Source organism: Sebastes umbrosus, chromosome 3, assembly GCF_015220745.1.
Source record: "Sebastes umbrosus isolate fSebUmb1 chromosome 3, fSebUmb1.pri, whole genome shotgun sequence".
Taxonomy (NCBI): domain Eukaryota; kingdom Metazoa; phylum Chordata; class Actinopteri; order Perciformes; family Sebastidae; genus Sebastes; species Sebastes umbrosus.
Window position 1 is genome coordinate 31,198,524 of NC_051271.1, and position 23,390 is coordinate 31,221,913.

Below are 23,390 nucleotides of genomic sequence, written 5' to 3' on the forward strand. Positions count from 1 at the left end.
AATAAATCACATAAAACAGAAGAACAGCAGTTTAACTCCGTGGCCTCAAGAAAAACAGCCACGTCTCAATCACCACATTCTGCATGATGCCCTTTAATTCGTCAATGGATATAAAGGTTTCTAATTTTTAGTTTTTTTGTAAATTATTCCATGCCCAAGGTGCATAGTAGGAAAATGCTGTTTGCCCTGGATTTGTCAAAACCCAGCAGTACATTAAAAAGCAACATGGAGTGTAGCTGGTAACTACAAGAGCTCAGACAGAGACGGGTACAGAGGTAAGCTGGAAGTTTATCTAGTATCGCTTTATAAATAAAAATATACCAATGCTGTTGTCTGAGAGTGGTCAATGATGTCCAACCCACCAAATTATAAAGAGTGCAATTATGAGTAAGGGACTTTGAGTTTGTAATGAATCGTAGAGATGCATGGTGCACTGAATCAAGACTCCGTAAAATGGAGGCTGCATGTATACACACACACACACACAACAACCTTCCACAAGTTTTCTTGGCATTGAAAGTAAAGCAAGAGTTCAAAAATAAAAGCCAGTCTTCACTTTGAGCCTAACTAGATGAGTACATTAAATAAAAGCTTATCATCTATCCCAGTGCTACTCAAAGTGGGGTCTGGGGACCTTTAGGGGTCCCTGTCAGTCAGGGGGTCCGCAAAATATTTTGCTATAAAATGCTAAAACTGGGCTGTATTAAAAAAAATAAAATGAAAAATAAAAAAAAAAAAAGGGCAGACCTACAGATAGGGACCATTTGCACCAATAAAACAAGCACATTGTGTCCATTACTGCCACCCATGTTAGCTTTGGGCCAATAGAAACTCTGATGATTGTGACACATCACGTCAATCTGTCACTTCACTCAGGGCGCAACGAAGCCCAAACTAGCTTAACTGAGACAATATGACAGATCTATTGAGAAGAGCGTCAGAAGGCCAAAACATAGCAGTATTAAAATTGAAGAATTGGAATACAGATAGTTTCAATGGCATATAAGAGTAAAAATGGTATATACACTGTACTTGATTGTGTTAATTATGAGAGGGTCCTTGGAAAATTTCCTCTCGTGTAAGGGTTCCCTGGCCCCAAAAAGTTTGAGAACTCCTGGTCTATCCATACACCCAGGTACTTGTACGAGGGCACCCTTTTAATATATTAACCATCAGATGTGACAATACAGGATGGGAATTCATCTCAAACTTCATGTTGAATTCTCGTTTCCGTACAGAAACTGCTTTCTCAGTCGGACTGAGCAGATCCATTCATGGTTGCGTTTGCAGAGGACACGCCAAGCACTTCTATAAACCACATTTTAAAGAGCTCAGGACACGAGGGATTGTAACCTTCTACACCAAGCAGAGAGCAGCAAATCTTTTGAGCCATTAAGTCTGTGGTGAAAACTTCAGCACCACAAGTCACAAGACTAACAAAGCTGACAAGACACATTCTTTACAAACCACATTTATTATTTTATCATACAATAAATTTATATAAAAACAAGTTGATTCTCTTTTTTTAAAACTTGCATTAGGAATTGCTTTGAAATATTAATGCCAAAGTTTAAAAATGCAGGATTATTAGCCATTACTTTTGATCTCAAACTAAACTGTGTGTAACTGACATACGTGACCGTTGCTGTGAGTCTACTCAAAGGTCCTTTGGGAAAGGACGGTGCGATAGAGAGAAGTGCCTTTAGCCTGGAAGAAGGTCAGGATCATCTTGTTCTTTGTGACCTCTGCGTGGACGAATCCTCCCAGTGTCGAAGCTTTGCCAGTGAAGAACTTCACAGAACCTTTGGGAACATGGTGCCAGTGACGGACATCGGGATCCAGGAAGTTTCCAGCACCGCTCACCACGTAGCCCACGCCGGACTCTTCGATGTACTGTATGGGAGCCAAAGACCAAAAGGGATTGAAGGTAAAAGCAGCCTGGCGGAGTTATACCAAAAGCGTTCATATTTTTGCATGAACCAACCTGCAGATTGTGGTCGTGACCGCAGAGGTAAGCGGTGGCTTTGTATTTAATGAGCAGAGGGTGAAGCCTCTGCAGGAGACACTCTGTGGGCCCGTGTTCAGACACGGACCACACGGGGTAGTGGCCGGCCACCAGCAGGAAGTCCGCCTTGGACCGAGCCAGTCTCTCCTGCAGCCACACAAGCTGACGGTTGGCGTCCACCTCACGCAGGGGGCCTCTGGGCTTCTCGTCCACAAAGTCGTCAGAGTTACCGCACAGCATTACGGTGTCCAGCATGATGATGGTCAAGGTCTTCCCGGTGTTGGGGATGCGGAAGTTCAGCTCGTAGTAGTAAGAGGGGAACCTCCTAAGAAGGTAACAAAGAGAGCATACAGTAGTTGCGTTTCTGTTATCAGGTTAAGACTTTTGGATTGTTTTAGAAAACATTTTTTAAAAGTTGGTCCTTACCATATGTCAGATCTGTGGCTGTACTCGATCTGGGCTTTGACGTTCCCGGCGTGGTCATGATTGCCAGCGAGCACGTACCAGGGGATTCTGAGAGACTTTGCCGTGTACACATCCTCAAAAGTGTCCTGATAGAAGATTCAGGAGGAGAAATCAGGGTTTTTACTTCCACAATCAGGGCTGGCTCTAGCCGAAATTCGGGTGAAGTTTTTTTTTTTTTTAAACTGTAATTTCAGAAGACATCAAGTTGACTCAACTGACCTGAAACCGAGGAGAATCCACGCTGTCCACACCTTTGTAGTAGAAGTTATCGCCAAGGGCCAGAATAAAGTCAGCTCCCATCTGCTCTGCTACTTTGCTCATTTCTCGAGCAGTAGCCTTCTGCACAGCGGTGATGTAAGGCGGGTAAGGCACGCCGCCCCAGTCTCCTAAAGCCAGGAACTTAATGGAGGTTCGGTTGGCTGTAAGGAAACACGAAACATAAATGATATGAAGTTTCTCACCAGAGATCATGAATGTGAAGTGATACTTACTGCTACTTTCCTGCAGGTCCTCGAAGGCAGTAGGATAGCAGTAGGCCACAGGAATGGCAGCAATTAAGATGGATACCAGTGTAAGCGCCATCTGTAAAGAAATAAATCAGTTCTACAGTTAGCAGCAGAACTAAACAGCTCAAATGGAGAGCGAGACATTATCACATGCACAAGCACAGAAACCAAAAGTGGAACAAGGAACAAACCGCAGCTGCAGCGCACCATGCAAGCCTACGCTTCCTCTTTCCTTCTTACGTCAACAAGCACTCAACAACATGTTGCTTTTATGCCTAAAGGTGACTTGTGATTGGCTGCAGCCTGAAGCAGACATGCCCCAGCTGGAGCTAATAGAAGTTAATCAATGCAGCCATGTCTGTGAGGCTGAGAGGGTCAAAGGTCACAATTGCATGTCTGTCAAAGCATATAGTTGCATCTCTGTTTCTTTTAGATAAGAAACTCTGATCAGATCAAATGAACCTTCATCAGCCTCAGCAGAGACGCCACAAAAATCTAAAAGAAAACAAAGCTGGCTGACAGGAAAAACAACTTTTCCAAGAGTAGGTGTGATAGAGATAATAATGTCAGAGAGCCAAAGATAAAAACACTCACAGCTGATAACTGTTGAGGTGTGCTCAGGATGACCTGACGGGACACTTTCCGTCATCGCAGCGCTCTTCCTTCCTCGCCTTTTTATCAGCATTCCTGTAGGAGAAGTTGCAGGAGGACCGGCCTCCGGAACACGCCACAGGGAGCATGATCATTGCTCACACCCTGACTCCGTCTTGGGAACGCATGGTCATCTGGGCCACATGTGACCTTCAACGGTTATTATAGCTGGTGTCCAGACTCCAATCTTTCCACTTCAGTGTTAATCACTGTTTTTCCTTCTTCATTTTTCATCCGTGTTTCCGTCTTTTTAGATAATTTGGGAATGAGAAATGTAGCTTACTGAGTTTATTTCAGTGGCCTAATGCTTAAACATAAAGCACAATAAATGTTGACAGCATGGCCAAATGGTATAGTCTCACAAAATACAGACTGTATTCATTTTGAGTTTTTGTTTTCTTATTAATATTGGGTTCTGCAAACCCCTATTTCACATTTTAACTGAAAACAGGACTCACTGCTCTTATAAACTGTGAATTGGATTTTTGCAGCCTTAAATCAATAGAAGACCCATTTTTACATGGACAGATGAAGAGCAACTAGCATGCAAGATGGAGATGACAGCAGCGTTATACAGCTCACACATGCAGGCCTGATTATACATGAAGTTCAGGATCAGGATTATCTCTGGTGTTCTGCAGTTTTCACCAGAACACCCTTGTTACAAACTGGTGGTGTGGAGTTTGAACGATGTGCATACTTATAAAGCAGGAAAGTCTAATAAAAGATGCCAGTGAGTGGCATCATGGGAAATGTGGGACCCAGTGTTTTTGGAGCTTGACTCATACTAGGGACTGAAGGCCCTGACACACCAAGCCAACGGTTGGCCGTTGGACAGTTTGGGGCCATCGGTGAGCGTGTGTCGGCCAAGTTTTTGCGGTGTGTCTTGCACCGTTGGCTCTAGTCTGCCCGTGTCTGAGGTTTTTTCGGCCGATTCAGCATGTTGAATCTGTATCGGAGCCCGTCGGTGAGAGAAATCACTCTGACTGGCTGTTCAGCTTAAATGTATCAGTTCACGAGAAGAGAAACAGAAGTGAGGAAAGCAAGCAAACAAGTAAAGCTAAGAGGGCACACACAGGAGGCTCTTCACATTTTTTTTCGTCATCTCATCTGATCAGTCCTGACGCTGTCCTCGACCTTCCGGTTTCCCTTTTTCAATGATGAATACAGACTACCGCCGCCTGCTGGTGTGGAGAGTTATGTCACCTCACGCAGGCGCAGAACATACGTGGTTGTTGGCCGTCGGCTTTAATCTTAACGTTGTGTTCAAATGCAACTTGTCAACCAAGACAAAGGCAACAAAGGCGACATGAGGCGACGCAACAGTCGGCCTTCGTTGCCGCTAGATCTTTGATGTCAGTTTGGTGTGTCTGGGCCTTAAAGTCATGATATCTACGCCTCCTTTACTTCGATTTTGACTGTTCTTTTTTTTAAATCCATTTCACAATCTTTATGGAAGAGCAATATTAAATGTGTGGAGTTCCCCTTTAAGAAAGTAATTACAAATATTCATTCAGCTTTAGGGCTGTAGTGTAGGTGCATTCACCTTTGTATATATTCCATGTCTTGATATACAAAGCAGACTGTATATTACTTACTGCTGAAAACAGTGGCAGTATGCATTTACATACATTTTTATTATAACTTATTCTACACCTACCATGCGTATCGCCTATTTTACATTCTGTTTGTGCTCCTATTTTCTCTTTGGGGAACTCAAGTACGTTTGCAAGTACAGTAACCTAATTTCCTCACAAGGGTCAACAAGGCTTCTCAGCTCATCTTTGCCAGCCACATAGCTGTACACTTAGACCATGTGTGCTATATGGTCGTACTATGTGCATGTTAGACTGGCTGATATGGGTGTTGCAAAACATTCCCAGTAACACTGATGTGTCTTTGGTATTTTTAAAGGGAAGCTGACTCAGCTTTGAAGACATGATTCATAATTAAACAAATGGTATCCCAACTCTGACCTGAACTTTAAATATCAGAACTCCATCCATCACAGTAACAGAAAAGATAAGCTCTGAAACTGTATTTGTTTATGACAAACTGAACTCATAGTAAGAAACTGTGCTCCAAAAAAAAGTAATTTATTTTACAAGAAAGATTTGAGCATTTCATAGGACACAGAAATAAATCTTCAGATCAAAACTACAAGCAGAAATAAAAACCATAACATACTGATACTACCAGTACACTAGATTAGAAAAACACAACAACCCTAGAAACAAGACATAATGATAAACCAGGTATGTTTTTTTTACAGGGATGTTGCGGAAGAAAACGGGCACCCTTTAATCATCTATCACTTACAACTGTTTTATACCAGATATCCAACAACTATAAGTGAGGTAAAAACACAACAAAAAACTAAAATGACATATTGAGGTGAGAAAGGCTGGACACAATGTGACACAATGTGTGTGGTTAGTAATTCGTATCGCTGTATCCAGAGTATGAGCCCTGGTTTTGTCCTCCGAAACCCTGGTACGTGCTGTACCCCTGCTCATTCCCAGAGGACTGCTGGGTTCCCCAGTCTGTGGAGTGAGATCAAACCAGAAGGTGTTATTTAATGTATCTGATGCGTTTTCTCTGAAAACGGGATGTTGAAACAGGGTGAAAATGCAGTGAGGGATCATTTATATATCAATTAGGGCTGTCAAATTCGCTTTAACGCCACTAATTTCTTTATTGCATTAACGTAACTTGCGATTTTTAGGTTATACCGGGCTCAGTTTTAAAGCTAGAACAGATTCTGGCATCATGTGAAACAAGAAAACCTAAGGAATCCATTGGTACAAACCATGTAATACAACGGGAAGGAGGCTAAATAACGCTCCAAACACACACTAAATTTTGGTGAGGAAAAACTGGCATGGACATTTTCAAAGGGGTCCCTTGACCTCTGACCTCAAGATATGTGAATGAAAATGGGTTCTATGGGTACCCACGAGTCTCCCCTTTACAGACATGCCCACTTTATGATAATCACATGCAGTTTTTATTGTTGCCTGTTGGGCTTGAGTTTGCCATGTTATAATTTGAGCATATTTTGTATGCTAAATGCAGTACCTGTGAGGGTTTCTGGACAATAGTTGTCATTGTTTTGTGTTGTTAATTGATTTCCAATAATAAAATATATACATACATTTGCATAAAGCAAGCATATTTGCCCACTCCCATGTTGATAAGAGTATTAAATAGTTGACAAATCTCCCTTTAAGGTACATTTTGAACAGATACAAGATCTGCGATTAATCGTGATTAAATATTTTAATTGATTGACAGCCCCAATATCAATATCAAAAAAGCACTAGCAGGAAGAGACAAGTAGTTCTATTTGATTGCAGGGGGTGGATTTCAACTTGCTACGTCTTTACTCACCATAATTATTATACACTTGGCCGCCCGTCACCGAGCTGGGGTAAGCGGTGCTGTACATAGAGTAGTCTCCTCCCTGGCCCTCATTCTGACTTTGGGTCAGCATCTTCTTCTTCTCGTCTCCATACCCGTAGCTGTAGGGGCTTTCCTGGTCAGCGGGAGGAGGCATCGACTGGTAGTTTTCACCCACCGTGGTGCTGGGGTCGGAGCTGGAGGCGGGCGGGGCGGCGTAGGTGGTGGTGCTGCTCTCCGGGTAAAAAGTGCCGTAGCCAACGCTGCTTTCTGATCCAGTGTCTTGGACTGCGGTGCTGGCTGCATTATTATCATAAAGATTATCTAAATGACAGATCAAACAAGAGCAATATTACTAATATGTAAAATGAGCTGTTTCAAACGTCTGAATTTTACTCAATGGTCAAAACAACACAAAACAAAAGAGGAGTGGTACAAACCAAAATGAACACGTCAATTATGAGAAACCAGGCAAGATATGCACGGCATAGACATGTTGACTTTTACTACTTATATTAAGGTGACTACACAAGAATCAAGCTGTAACTCTTTCAGGGATGTTTTGGTGATTAGTGAACACTTACGATAGCCTGTGCCAGTGTTGCCCTCATAACTGTAGTTGGCTTTTAAAATAAAGGAAAGAAATGACTATTTAGTTGATTTCTCGTATTTAAAGGACTGTATATGGAGTATTGAGTGCAAAATTCTTTACTCTTGTTATAGCTGGGTCCCTGAGGGAACGGTTTGCCTCGGCCCCTGCCTCGACCTCTGTGGGGACCCCAGCCACGAGTCCCGGAGTCTGAAGGGATGCCCCGGATAGTGCCGAACCCTGGGATGTGCTGTTGGGCAGGAAGAGCGAATGCTTTTAGGCAAGAGAGTTGTGGAAATGTGCTTGCAGTGGCTGATGTGTCACAAATGCATTTATACATTAAGGCTACATCCACACAAATAGGTTTTTGTTTTAAAAGGCATAACTTTTTCTACGTTTATGCCTAGCGTCCACACTACTCCGGCGTTTTCGAGCCCCTTAAACGGAGACATTAGCCACAGCCTCCTCATCTGGACGGAGATCATTTTTGTTTTAAAATGCCGTTTCAAAACGTATTAGTGTGGATGTAGCCTAAAAAGCAACAATTAAGTGAGCATGTATTCTTGAGGGGTTCAACAATTTTGATATTTAACTGAGGAACTGAATGTGTTATTCAACATTTATACATTTGCAAATCCACAATATACAAAGAGCCATATTCACCCAAAATGATCCACATCCAAATACAGACCGTGTATCCTCTAATGGAAATGTACCCTGACTCACTTCAAGATCAGCAATATCACCCAGATAAACCATAGAGGACATCATTAACTAGATGAGTTACCATGTCAGTGTAGGTGACCTTCTTCTTCACAGCACTTCTGTTGGTGTCGTCATCTGGGAACAGCTTCTCCAGAGCAGTGAGGGCAGCGTAGGCCTTTGCTTCCTTCTTATTGGAGCCTCTCCCTTTGAACTTCTGCCCATCAACCTCCACCTAGACAGGAAAAAGATGAACGTTTTTACCTTTTAAAACAGATATGCATTACTTTCTATCACTGTTTATTCTTATATGATTCTACCGCTAACAGTCGGCAAAGTCAGACGCTGTAACACGTTACAAAACGTGGAAATCTTTAGTGGACTAAAGGTTTTCATTTTTGTGTTCCCTACACACATGGAAAGCAAAGGATGAAAACTAGAATTACCACCTTGTGGTTGTATGCCTCCGCCAACCAGTCAAGTTGCAGTTTACATCCATGTCTGTCCAAAATATCATCAATACATCATTTTACTCTGTAAGACATTTGCATGAAATTGTCATAATTAGCATATGAATTCTTGAGTTATGGCCAAAAACATGTTTTGTGAGGTCACAGTGACCTTTGACCCACAAATTCTAATCAGTTCATCCTTGTGTCCAAGTGGATGTTTGTGCCACATGTAATATAATTCCCTCCAGGCGTTCCTGAGACATCGCTTTCACGAGATTGGGATGGACGTAAAGGTCACAGTGACCTTGACCTTTGACCACTAAAATCTAATCAGCTCATCCTTGAGTCCAAGTGGATATTTGTGCCAAATTTGAAAAAATTCCCTCCAGGTGTTCCTGAGATATCGCGTTCACAAGAATAGACCGGACGGACAACCCGAAAAACATAATGCCTCCGGCCACGGCTGTCATCTAAAAACCAGAGACCTTTTGATTATCTTTGTAGTCTTGTTTCTTGAATATGATACTGCTGACTCACCTCCATGACAAAGCACTTTTCATGGGAGCCCCCGGTCTCTGCAGACAGCTCGTACTTCAGGCTGCGCCGCTTTTCATTCAGCTCCATCACAGGGTTCTTGCCCTTTTTGGTCAAGATGGGACCCTGAGCGCTCTGTTGGAAAGTTGCAAATGGACAAACGCCGGCTGTTAAACACACATGACCTCAAACCCTTTACTCGAGAACATCCCACACATCACTTTTTTTTTCTCTCTGAAGAAAGCAAATTCTGAGACGGCTTTATTGTGTGGGAGTTTTAAAAAGAGACTTCTCCAGAGGGGGGACTGAGGTACATACCTCTTCTGATGCAGTAGAGGCCGTGCTGGCGTCTTTGACTGATTCCTGGGATCCTTCAACTTCACCAATGGGCTCTGCTTTAGTCTCTGAGCCTGTCGGAAGACCGAGATCCTGCAGGACCTGTGAATTACAAAAATCAAAACATTAACAGCTGTTCCTTCATTCACATGACCAGTGTGGGCTGTGATGGTTAAAAAAACACTGTCAACAATCAGAGCAGGCAGATGTTGCAGGCTGTGTTATTAAACAATGTCAATGCATTAAATCTGGAGTTTGTTTATTGTAAGTGATGTGTGTATGTGAGCCAATCACTAAACTACAACAGCTATTATGCCGATGAGTGAGCTAGGACAAAGCGATTAACAAAACGCTGAAACACTGGATGCCGTGCAGGCTACTAAGGACATTAGCTTTTGAATGATAATGTAGACAGAAATACAAGAGTCTTGCCTTGGTGGCTACATTAAGCTTGGCAGCTCGTTTGGAGGGCCCTGTCGCCTCGTAGGGCTTCCCATTCAAGTCCACAGCCATTGTGAAGACCGGCTCGTGGACCGGACCGGTCTGAGATGTAAGTCGGTACTCCAGGCCAGGTTTGTACTGGTTCAGACGCATCACGGCATTCATGCTAAAGTCATCTGTGACTACGGAAAAAAGGAACAGGTAGAAAAACGGCATATATAAGCATATAAAATATGAGCAATTTCTCATTTCATTACATGGATTCCCCAAAAGTGGTAACCTTGAATAATTGTGTATTTCGTAAAGCACATTTACAGAAGATAATTTTGTATTAATACGCCAAGTTTCTATTAGCAGGGTCAAAACTGTCCTGATTTAGTTTACTGAAAAACTAGACCTACAGTCCAGTGTCACATGGGCACAGGAGCTCCAATATTAACCCCTAATATGCCCTGTTGAAACCAAGGCTGTGTACTCATACACTATGTGAGTGATGTATTTTGCTATAGGAATACTGTTATAATGTAAAATGCAAATCTATCCTTTAATTATCAAAGACTACAACAATTTTGGGAATTTTCAACAAAAGCACAATTAACTCTGATCATTGGTCAATAGCTTATGAGCAATTTACTTGAGAAATATACATAAATTTGTAAACCTGCTACTCTGCAATCATTATTTCAGTAATTACATACATTGTTTCCAATTTATTAGGTACAGAGATATCAGATTGCATTAGGGGTGACCCCGAATAGTCGACTAGTCGATCTAAGGAGCCTGATTCGACTGTCAATCGCAGTCGAATCATCGCAGTGGCGGAAAAATGTGGTTATAAAACAAAGGATCTTTCCATTCTGGCTATATGGGGTTGCTGAATGTCTGATTTTACATAGAATTGCTTGGTTTATCCCCATAAATCATGATATGTAGCCTATTTCGGTATAAACACCAGCCTGTTGATAACATTAATACAAATTTGCATGTGCTTTCAATCAATCTCGGAGCAGCATCTTGGCGAAAAATAACAACAACATAAGGCGACTGTTTCAAAATCAAAGAATACATTTATTAATCAGAGCACTCACATAAGAACGTAGCACTGTAGAGCGCTAAATATGTTTTGAATTTATGATCGATTCTCTGTCAAAATCAGCAGAGGAGGGAGGCGCGTAGAAACAGCTGTTTGCGGCTTGCAGCTCTCTCGTTGACTGTCCCGTGTCGTTTCCCTTCAGTCAGTGGATCGCTACAATGAGGGGGGATGAATCAGGGCCGAAACTTCTATTTACAACCACGAAAAGCAAGCAGGCTGAGAAAAACCGTGTCTGTTTGTCTATCGATCCCGTTTCAGTACTACGGACAGCGCCACATCCACTACACACAACAAACAGCGTCAAACAATGAGCAAAAAAAACAACAAAAAAAACAAACAGTAAAAAAACAAACATGATTCGACGACAGGCATGACTTGACCAATCAGATTCGACTATGTGAATTCTTAGTCGGGGACACCCCTAGTTTGCATTAGATTTAGCTAAGTGTACATAATAAACTGGCACATCAGTGCATGTGGAGGCATGTATAGTGTGTATTTGTACAAACGGTCACAATCAACATTAAACTGGATTCAAATTACACTTATAGTATCTTTTTAAATAAGCCCAGTTGAACTGACAATATACATTAGTATATTATAACACCTGCACAATGTCAGGTTCAAGTTGTGTCATGGAGTTGAAAGTAATGACTTCAGTTATAGAACCGCAGCTCATTTAACAGTAAAAAAGGCTCACAGCCTATACCGGGGCCTCTGATATTCATTACTAACATGATTTCCTCTGAAAGCGCTTCTGGAACTTGAGAAACTTCCTCTGTTTGCTGTTGAGTTGAGGCCCCTCTTCTTCTTTGTCCACATCTGTGTAAGGTCTCTTTGCTGGCAGGCTGACGTGTCCAGCAGGTGGTATCTGAGCTGCATGAGACAGCAGAAACGAGCGTGAGAACAGATCCTTTCATGAAAATTTGCACAGATAAAAGGGGAAAGGATCATTAGGTACCTGTGCCATCTCTGCCGCTGGCTCCCAGTGATTTCCGTGGCTTTATAGGTTTGTCCATCCCCAACACTTTGTGGATCTGTCCAAAGGCACACAGCCTCAAGGCAAACTAAGGAAAATGTAAAAGTTAGGTATTTTATCCACAAATGCAGGTCTGCTTGGGTGCATGTATTTATTGCAAGCCGTTTTAACTTCTATTAGCTAAGCTTGACTCTCCGGAGATATCAACAACGGCATTTTAACTAGTCGTAATTACATTGTGACGAGTCAGAATTTATATTCAAGATATCTCTGCGGTCATTTCTGACTAGTCAAAACAACAGTTAGAAATATAACTAATTCAGTTTTGACCATCCTAAATAACAGTTACAGATATTGGCCCAACAAAGCATTTGAACAGTGTCGGCAGAAGCTACTGCTGTTGTTGATAATACAGCTAGAAAATGTCATGAAATAGAAAGAGCTCATCATCAAGGAATTGATTGAAAAAGGAAAACGAGAGCTTTGTTCGCTAGAGAGTTGTGGTCGAAATTTACAGTGTATTGTAGATTTATGATCTCCAGACACACTTTATAAACCAACGGCTGCAGTGCAGTGCCATAGTATGTTTGAATAGCCACTCCCGCCTCCCACTTGCCGTTGCTTCTGAAATAATTACAGATATCTACAACATAATTTTGCCCAGTCAAAACTCTAATTCAAGATATCTGTAATTACATTTTGACTAGGCCGAATAAAAGTTAAAGATATCTCATTTGGAGATAATCAAAATTCATTTCAAAATTCATTTCAAGATATCTATGATTTGATAATAGATATCTACAATTAAATTATGACTATTCCTAACTTCAGTGTGAGATATCTACAACATCATTCTGACTACTTAAAATGCAATTTTAGATATCTAAAAAGGATAATGTAGATATATTCAATTGAGGGGAATTAAAGATATCTTGAATTGGAATTCTGACTAGTCAGGATTAAATTGTAGATATCTGAAACTGGAATATCAACTAGTCATAATTCAGTTGCAGATAACCTTAATTCACATTGCGGATATCTGCAACTGAATTGTAGATATCTGTAATGAGAAACTCCATACACATGAATGGCAAAAGTAGTTTGAATCTTACTGGTCAAAATGTAATTACAGATATGTAAAATTAGAGTTTTGACTAGGCAAAATGACGTTGCAGATACAGATATCTGTAATGAATATCCAGTCTAGCTAATAGATGTTAAAACGGCTTGCCTTATGTATTAGTACGTCATCTTACCTGAGCACTCTGCGTGATGTCTTCACGCTGCTGCGTTGTCAGATATCCAGTGGCGTCCTCTGTTTCCTTCTCACATGGATCTTTAATTCCAGGGCCATCTTTGCACAGATACAGATACATTTGTGAATTAATAGAAATGCCAGTATATGAACATACACTCTGGTTTGCACAACTCAATAAAAAGTTCACCTTCCAAGAGGATTCCAGATGCAACGCACTCCAAAACCCTGCGCAATGACTCTCCTGCTCCCATTGGTCTCTCAGATGTACCAATAGCCTTCTCTACCAGCAGTTCAAGAGGCTATGTGGGGATGAGAGCACAGAGTATAGACACTACTTATCCAGATCCAAGCTCCATTTAAAAAAAAGAAAAGAGTCAAGGTTTTGATCAAATAGCTAGAAAGGCCACAAATGAAAAAACAGTTTCCTCACCCATCCTGAAAGTGGCGTCCAGGTAGGAACACGGTTACACAAGTCCCTCATGACCCGGATCACGAGGACGGCTGAACTCAGGTTGTTGACTTTGGCCTGGAGACACAAACAAAAGCCAGTTCAGTCAGGGGAGCCGCCGCCTCTGATGTCACCTCAACCCTGCGCTCTGAGGTTCCACAAAACGACCCCGAAAACAAAAGCAGAACAACTGAGCCATCTCCAAATCAACCAGACTAACACATATTATCACACATTTTTGTCCACATTCTGTTTGTTGTGGTGAACAGAAATAACCCTTTTCACAACAGTTGATATTGAGAGAGCTCAGCCTGACAGAGGACATTTTGATAAATAAAAGTATACGCTGGCAGCAATACCAATGATTTATCCAAATTTGTCATTGGCATGGATCAGCACATCACTCATGAGTTAATAAGTATAACTCTGAAACTTCCGACACACTTTCCCCTTTCATAAAGATTATGGACAACATCCAGGCCTGTCACAATAATTACTGTATCAACTTTATATGGACATGACCTCAATCATTTTTGCTGACTTCGATGTTGCCCGCTGTGTTTATGTATTTGTTTACATATGAATGTCCAACGCTTTAGCCAACATGATGCCAAAATAAACAGCAGGGTTTTCCATACCATTAGAAGACTTTACATTATAAGGCATTGCACAGATTTTTCTTAACAGAGCTCGAGAGTCCATTTAATTTATTGTTTTGGTTGTGTGGTTTCATTTATTTAGGATTAGGGTCGTCAATTCATTATAATATTTAATCCATATTAATTGCACATTTTTTATCTGTTCAAAATGTACCTTAAAAGGGAGATTTCAACTTGGGAGTGGACAGATATGCTTGCTTTATGTAAATGTATGTATATATTTATCATTGGAAGTCAATTAACAACACAAAACAATGACAAATATTGTCCAGAAATCCTCACAGACACTGCATTTAGCATAAAAAATATGTTCAAATCAGAACATGGCAAACTGCAGCCCAACAGGCAACAACAGCTGTCAGTGTGTCAGTGTGCTGACTTGACTATGACTTGCCCCAAACTGCATGTGATTATCATAAAGTGGGCATGTCTGTAAAGGGGAGACTCGTGGTTACCCATAGAACCCATTTACATATCTTGAGGTCAGAGGTCAAGGGGCCCCTTTTGAAAATTGACAGTTTTTCCTCCTCAAAACTTAGCACAAGTTTGGAGCGTTATTAAGCCTCCTTCGAGACAAGCTAGTATAACATGGTTGGTAACAGTGGATTCCTTAGGTTTTCTAGTTTCATATCTTCACTTTAGCTTTGAAACTCAGCCAGCTACAACCTAAAAATCACAAGTTGCGTTAATGCGTTGTAGAAAGTAGTTGCGTTAAAAACGAATTCACGTTAATGTGTTAAGTTTGACAGCCCTATTTAGGATATTTCAAGTTTTTTTTAAACATTCCAATTCCAATGTCTGAATATTCTTCAGAATTAAAAGTTTATTGCTCATTTAAAGAGTGTACTTGCATTATTGTGCCATTACATTATTATATCAGTGGCATAAAATGGTCTTAAAAACGACAATAAAATTATTTATCGCAATGACTTCTTGGACAATATATCGTCCAACAAAAGTAGTTATAGTGACAGGCCTAACTACATCAACAACAACTGAGAGCAGTTTTTAAAAGTGTTACTGTCTCTCAATGGATAATAAAGAGAGACTATTTAAAGAAACAGTTAAACCTTATGTACAAATAAGGACGTGAATGCAAACCTGGAACCACTTAGCGTGGCGGAGAGACGCCAAGGCAGTTAGGCATTTCTGCCTGTCCAGAACGTCCGGCGGATCGTTGACTGTTCGCGTTGCTATTGACGAGGTGGGGTAAGAAGAAAAAGGTACAGTTTGACCAAGGGGGTCGGCTCTGTCTGGCAGCTCAGGGAGTAGCAGCTTTCCCCAAACCAGCAGCAGCAGGGAAAGGGGGTCCCAAGTGCCTAATGTGTAAATCTTTGGTCCCAACTAGCATAATGGTCACCTGTCACAGATCCCAGCTAACTTCCCACAGTGTGTGAAGGTGGAAGTAAAGAATGTCATAAAGACAGTAGTATTTACAATAGGATGTTGTTAATGTATTCACTGGATAAACAACTATAAACACCCCCTTCCCTCAGCCCTTGGCTTGGGTTTGCTGCTCCCCCCCCCTCCTGAGACAGTGTGTCCAGTTGGTCAAAGGTCCAGCGTTCCTAAAAAAACTTCACAAACTAAAAGGCATTTAATTGTAAATCACAAGCATTTAGAGAATCTTCATGTCTGCCCCACACTGCAGCAAAACTGATGGGAGTCCCCTCATCTAAAAGTGGCTTAAAAAGGCCTTATTAAATATCGGAAACACAAAGAGCCATACCAGCTTTGTGCAAGCTTTAGCTCACTTTCTACACTACAAATACAATTCAACCTATCTATCCGCAGCAAGTCTTAAGCTTCTGCAAGTGGATTTCCATTCTGTGCCACAATGAACAGCTGCATGAGTGATAGGACAGATTAAAAACTGCTGAAAAACAGATGGCCAACAGTAAAGTATGCTTGCAACAGGGCTGCACGATAATAGCCAAATTACAATAATATTGAACTGAAATGAGAATTGTTCGGCACAACTCATCCTTATTGAGGAAATCGGAACTTTTCTTAAAGCTCAACATACCAATAAATAAATTGATTTGATAATACTAATAATGTCACCAAAGTAAAGTCCTTTATTATTGGGTATCCCTGATATCAAGTCTCATCCAATATTTATATATTTACTTAAATATTAATTCAATGTGTCAGATACATATTTAAGTAACAGCAGTAGCCTACTAAATCTGACACCTTATTTCTCACTGGCTACTTGATCAAAATGCATCTTTGTTCAAAGATATCGCATTTATAAGCTTAAAGGGGACCTATTATGCTTATTTTCAGGTGAATACTTTTTATTTTGGGTTCCTATTAGAACATGTTTACATGCTTTAATGTTCAAAAAATGCTTTACTTTTCTCATACCGGCTGTGCTGCAGCACCTCTTTTCAACCTCTGTCTGAAACGCTCTGTTTGAGCTCCTGCCCTGCCCTCTCTAAAACCCAGTCTGCTCTGATTGGTCAGCTGGCCCACTCTGTTGTGATAGATCAAACATGTCCATCTCCATGCTCCAGCTCCGCTCAAACTAGTTGTGTTTGACGGCGTGCCAAATTACCCTCTAGGCAAAATGTGTTACTTGGTGACATCACCACGTTAAGGAAGAAAAGGTGGGACTTCAAGCGAGGCGTTTCAGGCCGTTCAGGAGCAGTGTCTCTGTGGGGGGAGAGTAACTCCCTTCGGCGTGGACTTTGTAACTTTGCAGACATTTTACATGCACATAAAACTATATAACTCACTAAAGGAAAGGGAAATGGCACACAAGCATAATAGGTCCTCTTTAACTTATTGATATGATATGAATGAAAGATTAACTGGGAAAATGTGACTCCTGAAATTGACTTGATGTGATCAGCTGGAGAGAAGACTACAGAAAGACTTGGCGCACTCGTGATTGTACAGCAGTGTAACACGGTGGAGCACCAGCTGATAGGAGAAGCTGCTAGCTGAATGTTTTAAACACTGTTCGGTGCTAATGATATTAAGTGTCGGAGCTAAGCAAATCCATGCATTGGACAGTGTCAGTGCTGCACCTGATCCAGTCTGAATGTTTGTGGAAACAAATCATGATCACTACACCATTTTAAATGCAGTGTAGTGAATGAACTAAAACTGCACTGAGACCGGTATGATTCCTTTAGTGGGGCTTCAGCACTCCCTTTGACCTTTAAATGAACTCATTGAAACTTTAAACTTCCACGTAAATACAGCTCATTCTGATCAACACAGAACACTCCACTAACCAACACTTCTATAAACGAACAAAAAGTGATTTAGTTGTTTCTACTTTTTTCCTGTCTGGTTGAATTTATATATCAGTTTTGCTGCAGCTGGTGCCAAATGGACATGTTCAGCATCAAGTACATGCAATGCGCGCTTTAACTTGTTATTCTTGAAAAGCCTTCACTTTAAAACATGAAAACAATTCAACAAGAATAAACAAATTTGTTTTTATGACTGTGGCATTGTTATTAACAACATGTGCAGAATGTATCAGCGACTACAGAGGAAATGCAGAGCTGGCAAACGCCAGTTTGTCCCAAAACGACGGCGGGACTCTCGAGCCAGTGAAGAGCCAACATTCATTGGTCGTTCACTGGCATCGGTCTGAGACAGTCACTGTACAAGCTCCACTGAGGGTTAATGAGATGAAGATGGACAACATGTGTGTTGTTTCGGTTTTCAGTGCAAAGCTAAAGTTCAGTGGAGCAGTACAGTGTCTGCATACTGAGAACACATAGATCAGGCCTGTGGTAGCTGATGTTGGAGACTCAACCAACATACGTACCTTCTTCTTCTTCTTCGTCTTCATCTTCTTCTTCTTCGTCTGCAGTTTTACTCTCTTGCTTCATCCCGTCGTCGTCGTCGTCTTCTTCTTCTGCAGTTTTACTCTCTGGCTCCGTCCCGTCGCCGTCTTCTTCTTTTTCTTCTTCTTCTTCTGCAGTTTTACTCTCTTGCTTCGTCCCGTCGTCGTCTTCTTCTTCTTTTTCTTCTTCTGCAGCTTTGCTCTCTTGCTTCGCTCCGACTTCCTCTTTTTCTTCTGCAGTTTTACTTTCTTGCTTCATCCTGACAAGAGGTGATGTCAGGTGGATAGTGAGAGTCAGGACCGAACCCTCCTTGGTGCATGTCACAACAAGGGCTGCATCTCCTGGGCACTGGCTTACTGTATATGTCCCCGCTGAATTTTCCTATTAAAAAGAGGAGCAAAACGTCAGGAAAGCAAAGAGGGACTCTTAATATCCGAGAAACAACAATAACGTAATTCTAAATCTGAAATGTTTTTATGGAGAATGACGTAAAAAAAACTGTAGATACTCAATTCTACCTCTAGCTGTGCGGTTAATTTTTCAGCCACTTTATTAAGCAGAGTGATGGTAGGCTTGTTGGAGCAAAGCAGCACCAGCTCCAGGTCTTTGTCTCCCGTCAGCAGGAGACCCTTGGCCACCAGGCCGACTCTCATAACCCCACGCAGGACACGTTCTTGTGAATCATTGCTTGCATTGTGAAGAGGAAGAAGGAAAAAAAAGAATAATTTAATTATTTATATAAAGGAGGAAAAACTGTTGAGTTAACAGACTCGTTTTAAAAAACACCAGTTGATATACTTTTTAAAAATGGAAATGAAACGTTTGACCAAGTTAAGCTGGTTTACTGAATGGATTTCCACTCTAATGAACAATTATATTACAAACATGACAAATGTCAGCATTTAAAAGAAAAAAGAAGATCCGTTTCATCTTTCATGACAAGAGCGCTGCCATGTTGCGGTACTCTAGCCTGTGACGTCACTCGGTTGGTTAGCTCGGCTGAGTTACACAGATACAATGCTAGAGGCCGTGAAAGACGGAGACTGAAGAGACAAGGGACAGAAGAAAACAAAAGAGGGGACACAATTGTATTTTTCCTGGATGTAAAGATGAGTTCTACAATGTTAAAACTAAGGACAAAACAGCCCATTTCATAAACTGTCGCTGAAACGGAGATCGGTAACGTTACTGCAGCGCTGGCTGGCGGCACAAAGAGCTTACCGACAGTCCAGCTGCAGCTGACTGTCTCTCCATCTCTCGTCCTCTCCCCTCTCTGATCACCTGTCCCTCCTCATCTGCTGTCTCATTCAGACTGTTCAAAGACAGGGTCGCTAAGAAAATAAACGCTGAAAGCACCACTTTATTCTGAAACCCACATTTTTTGGCGTTTGTTTACGTTACTTGCCGGTAGCTTTAGCTTCTGCTAGCTAGCTAGCGGCTCAACAACACACAATACAATAGTGTCCGCACTTCTGTTTTCTTCTGTCCCGTGTCTCCTCAGTCTCCGTCTTTCACTGTCTCTACCGTTGTATCTGTGTAACTCAGCCGAGCCAACTAACCATGTGACAACACAGGCTAGAGTACTGCAACATGGCGGCGCTCTTGCCGCAAAAAATGAAACAGATCTTATTTTTTCCTTTAAACGTTGACATTTGTCATGTTTTATTGTATAATTGTTCATTAGAGTGGAAGTCCATTTAGTAAACCAGCTTAACCTGGTTGAACACTTCACTTCCACTTTAAATCACTGGGACAGCTGCCACAGACCATCTGGACACGTCGCTCACCTCCCTTCCTCTGTATTTTCTTTGTTATCTTTCGGCGTATCCATCTCGTCGGACACAGTCTTAAGGGCACACTCCACACGGGAGACGATTGTCTGCACCGCCTCCAGCTCCTCTGGTGAAGGATACACTTCAGAGTGTTTGGCCATCACGTGGCGGTCATATGGCCCGGACTGCACCCGTGGAGCTGCAGGTTCCTTAATTGGGAAATCAGAATAAGTAAGATTTATGTTGGACAAAAGAACAACATACTGTAGATGAGAGCAAATATACCTTTAGTTTATACTGTAATCATATATTTTTAAGTTATTGTTGTATTCATAATAGCAGTTCTGGCATTCCTTATTCAGTTTATTGCTTGTCAGATGTATTCTAGTGAAATAACAATCTCATACAATATGAAAAGTAAAAATAGAATTGGGAAGTATAATATTAATAGTAATTGTAAATAAATCATGCACTTGGAAAAAAGAGACATGCACCAGATAGAGCTTTCATGCAAGAGGAAGAGCAATCTTTTTAAAGAACAAAAGAAGCTGGAAAACATTAGAGGTTCAATCTTAACGCGGAGGCTTGAAGAAGCGGATTAAATGACTCAAATTAAAAAGCCTATGGATTATCAAGCCTTTGGGGAACGATTTAGCAGGTGAAACAAGAACCTGATGGTGTCGTCGGTCCTCATGATGCTCAATAGAAGCGACGTAATGATTGTATTGCCTCAGCTCCTCCTCGTAGCACAGGCAGTCATACCAGTAACGCAGGTCCTCGTATCTGGAAAGAGGAAATGACAAAATCAGGACAGCTTTGAAGACAAGCTCCAGTGTTCAAGTCAAAAGCAGGTGCTACAGCAATGTAGATTTTTTGTGTGCAATTGGAACAGCAGGACCCTATGAGGCTTGATCTACCCACTGTGCTTTCATATTAATATCCTACATTTAATTGAACAGGCTGTGACAGCACAAAAACAAGTAAAATATACGTGACTATTTACTGATCAGCTCACTGGCAAACTCAAATGTTACCTGATCTGTCATAACTAGGGAAGCACCGATACCAGATCGGTTATTGGGCCGATACTAACTCAAATAACTGGATCGGATATCGCCGACACTGGGGCCGATCTATTCAATTAAATTCTATGTTTATATACTATATATACATTATATACTGGACTTTTAATTCCTGTTAAGTTTTGAACAATTTGTTGCCCAGGTATTGGTATCGGGACTGAAAAAGTTGGATCGGTCCATCCCTAGTCACAACTGTACCCACATTCAAAAGCAAAAGAAAAATGTAATATTTTCTCAGATTTATGAATAATTTCTGTGTGTGTTTGTGGTGTTGCCTCCAACACGGAGGAGATCCTTAGGAAATGCCAGCAGCGGCAATATCTCCTGAGAAAGCTCAACTCTTTTGGGGTCAGCAAGGACATCCTCACAACCTTCTACTACTCCTTCATTGAGAGCATCATGACATTCTCCATCACCTGCTGGTTCTACTCCATCAGCCTTCAGAACAGAAACCGCCTGCAGAGCACAGTCAAAGTCTGCTCCAAAATGATTGGACTTCCTGTTAGAGCTCTCTCCACCATATGCGAGCAGCAGATGTTAAGGTCAGCTGGCAGGATCTTACAGGACCCCTCACACGTCCTGTTCCCTGCAGTTGAGTGGCTCCTCTCAGGACTATTTTACTAGTATTATTACTACATTTGTATCATTATTTTTAACTTTCAAGATGTTTAAAATTTTCCTGTATTGTGTTGTTAATTGTACTACTCTACGAGCCTCTACAATTGCCCTTCGGGGACAAATAAAGTGATTTGAATTTAATTGAATTGTTCTTCTTGACTGCTCTAGCCTCCTTTTTAATTATTTTTAATTATTGAATTGAATTTTTTCATTTACAGTCAAAGTCTGCTCCAAAATTATTGGACTTCCTGTTAGAGTTCTCTCCACCCTATGCAAGCAGTAGATGTTAAGGTCAGCCGGCTGGATCTCACAGGACGCCGGCTTCGCTGCCCAGGCTGCAGGACACAGAGGAGAAGGGCAACCTTTGTCCCCAAGGCTGTCCTGCTCCTCAACTCCCAACCATCCCCATCCATATACCTTTGAATTGAATTGAATTGTTCTTCTTGACTGCTCTAGCCCCCTCTTTTTAATTATTTTTTATTATACTCTTCTGTGCGTGTTACTTCCTGTATGCATTTCAGTACAGTGAGTTTACTTATAATCATTTGCCTATGCAAATGTAGTTGCCTTGCCTTTATCTCAGGATCATGTTATGTGTGAATTCATGTTAGACTTCTGTGTTAGCCCTGCACTAGAATCTAGTGCAGGGCTAAGAGTAGTGTGGGTTAGTGACTAGATACTGAATGTTTACTGTTACCGGTCAAAGTCGTGTGGGAGGAGGCGGTGGCCCTGTTGAATGAGACTGTCCCAGTACAGCAGCTCCTCATATGCCTGGTGCTCATCCCACTGCGCTGCAGCGGACGCCATGCTGTCACGACCGAAGATACCACCTCTGTTAGAAGAGAAACCACAACGTGTTGATCTGCTGTACAGCTGCTAGATCACAGTATCAAACACAAACAAACGTAATGAATGATGTGACTGTTGGCTGGCTAACGGCTGTCCACATGCATCATTTGCTAACAGCTGACGTTACCAAGGAAACTCGTCTGCATACTAATAAGCAACGTGTGCATTTAGTAGTTTAATGAACACACACTATCTTATACAGCTGTGATGTAGCGTCCCATCATATGTTGAACAAAGGTACGTCATCGCTACTGCGACAAAGACGGCTAGTTAGCTTAGCTTAGCTTCATGTTTACAGCAGACCGCCCACTAGATGCTAGCAGCTAGCTCCCGTTGTCCAGCATGCCGCTGCCATGGTTACCATTAGAGGAGTCTGTTTCCTATGATGCCACTGACTCTGACTGAGTGTTACTGGTGCAGTTTGGTGCTTACCTGTGACAAGGAGTGAATAAAAAGGTGTGTAGAGCTTTTCTCAGTAACGATGCTGTGGACGGGTCGGTGGTCGGTCGCCAGGCCTGAAGATGACTTCCGCTTCTTCTTCTTCTTCTTCTTTGGTTTTAAGGTTGAAGCTGCAAACCGCCCCCTGCTGGAACGGAGCGCGAACAGCACGTTCTAAATCAGCTCTCTGTGATCACACATACTGTATACACTCATATAGAGGACCCAGCAAGTCCTGAATTAGATATTCAGATGAATGAATGAATGAATTATATCAAATTGTTTATTGTTTATTTGTTTTGCAC

General features: G+C 41.6%; 2 protein-coding genes across 5 annotated transcripts; both read right to left on the minus strand.

The window, feature by feature from the left end:
* Positions 1–1,455: 1,455 nt before the first annotated feature.
* acp5a (acid phosphatase 5a, tartrate resistant) lies at positions 1,456–3,238 on the minus strand. The gene is made up of 6 exons (XM_037765661.1): positions 3,168–3,238; positions 2,962–3,052; positions 2,690–2,889; positions 2,432–2,556; positions 1,985–2,330; positions 1,456–1,893 (listed from the first exon to the last, which is right to left on the minus strand). Exons 2-6 carry the CDS (start codon positions 3,050–3,052, stop codon positions 1,654–1,656), a joined length of 1,002 nt encoding a protein of 333 aa, XP_037621589.1. The 5' UTR covers positions 3,168–3,238; the 3' UTR covers positions 1,456–1,653.
* Positions 3,239–5,701: 2,463 nt separating this feature from the next.
* Positions 5,702–23,244, minus strand: LOC119485813 (spermatid perinuclear RNA-binding protein-like). 4 transcript variants are annotated; one of them, XM_037765606.1, is made up of 20 exons: positions 23,080–23,244; positions 22,496–22,630; positions 20,770–20,881; positions 20,114–20,307; positions 18,845–19,013; positions 18,325–18,707; positions 15,619–15,712; positions 13,841–13,936; positions 13,598–13,709; positions 13,409–13,506; positions 12,135–12,240; positions 11,909–12,049; positions 10,072–10,262; positions 9,622–9,741; positions 9,307–9,438; positions 8,403–8,552; positions 7,739–7,865; positions 7,611–7,649; positions 7,018–7,350; positions 5,702–6,170 (listed from the first exon to the last, which is right to left on the minus strand). In XM_037765606.1, the coding sequence occupies exons 2-20, from the start codon at positions 22,603–22,605 to the stop codon at positions 6,061–6,063; spliced, it is 2,817 nt and encodes a 938-aa protein (XP_037621534.1). In that variant the 5' UTR covers positions 22,606–22,630; positions 23,080–23,244; the 3' UTR covers positions 5,702–6,060. The 4 variants fall into 4 exon arrangements, 3 of the variants coding, with proteins under 3 accessions (XP_037621534.1, XP_037621533.1, XP_037621535.1); XM_037765605.1 differs by having other exon boundaries at positions 15,619–15,710; positions 18,308–18,707; XM_037765607.1 differs by lacking the exon at positions 7,611–7,649 and having other exon boundaries at positions 15,619–15,710; positions 18,308–18,707.
* Positions 23,245–23,390: the final 146 nt, after the last annotated feature.

What these genes read in the sequence shown, in the direction of transcription:
- acp5a (XM_037765661.1), bottom strand. Translation starts at nt 3,052, where the DNA reads ATGGCGCTTACACTGGTATCCATCTTAATTGCTGCCATTCCTGTGGCC. An exon ending in AGCCACAGATCTGACATATG is followed by an intron (nt 2,331 to 2,431) that starts GTAAGGACCAAC and finishes TTACCTTCTTAG; the next exon opens with GAGGTTCCCCTCTTACTACT. An exon ending in GTCACGACCACAATCTGCAG is followed by an intron (nt 1,894 to 1,984) that starts GTTGGTTCATGC and finishes GCTCCCATACAG; the next exon opens with TACATCGAAGAGTCCGGCGT.
- LOC119485813 (XM_037765605.1), bottom strand. Translation starts at nt 22,605, where the DNA reads ATGGCGTCCGCTGCAGCGCAGTGGGATGAGCACCAGGCATATGAGGAG. An exon ending in AGACGAAGAAGAAGAAGAAG is followed by an intron (nt 15,711 to 18,307) that starts GTACGTATGTTG and finishes CCTCGTCAATAG; the next exon opens with CAACGCGAACAGTCAACGAT. An exon ending in AAAAGTGCTTTGTCATGGAG is followed by an intron (nt 8,553 to 9,306) that starts GTGAGTCAGCAG and finishes TTTCCTGTCTAG; the next exon opens with GTGGAGGTTGATGGGCAGAA.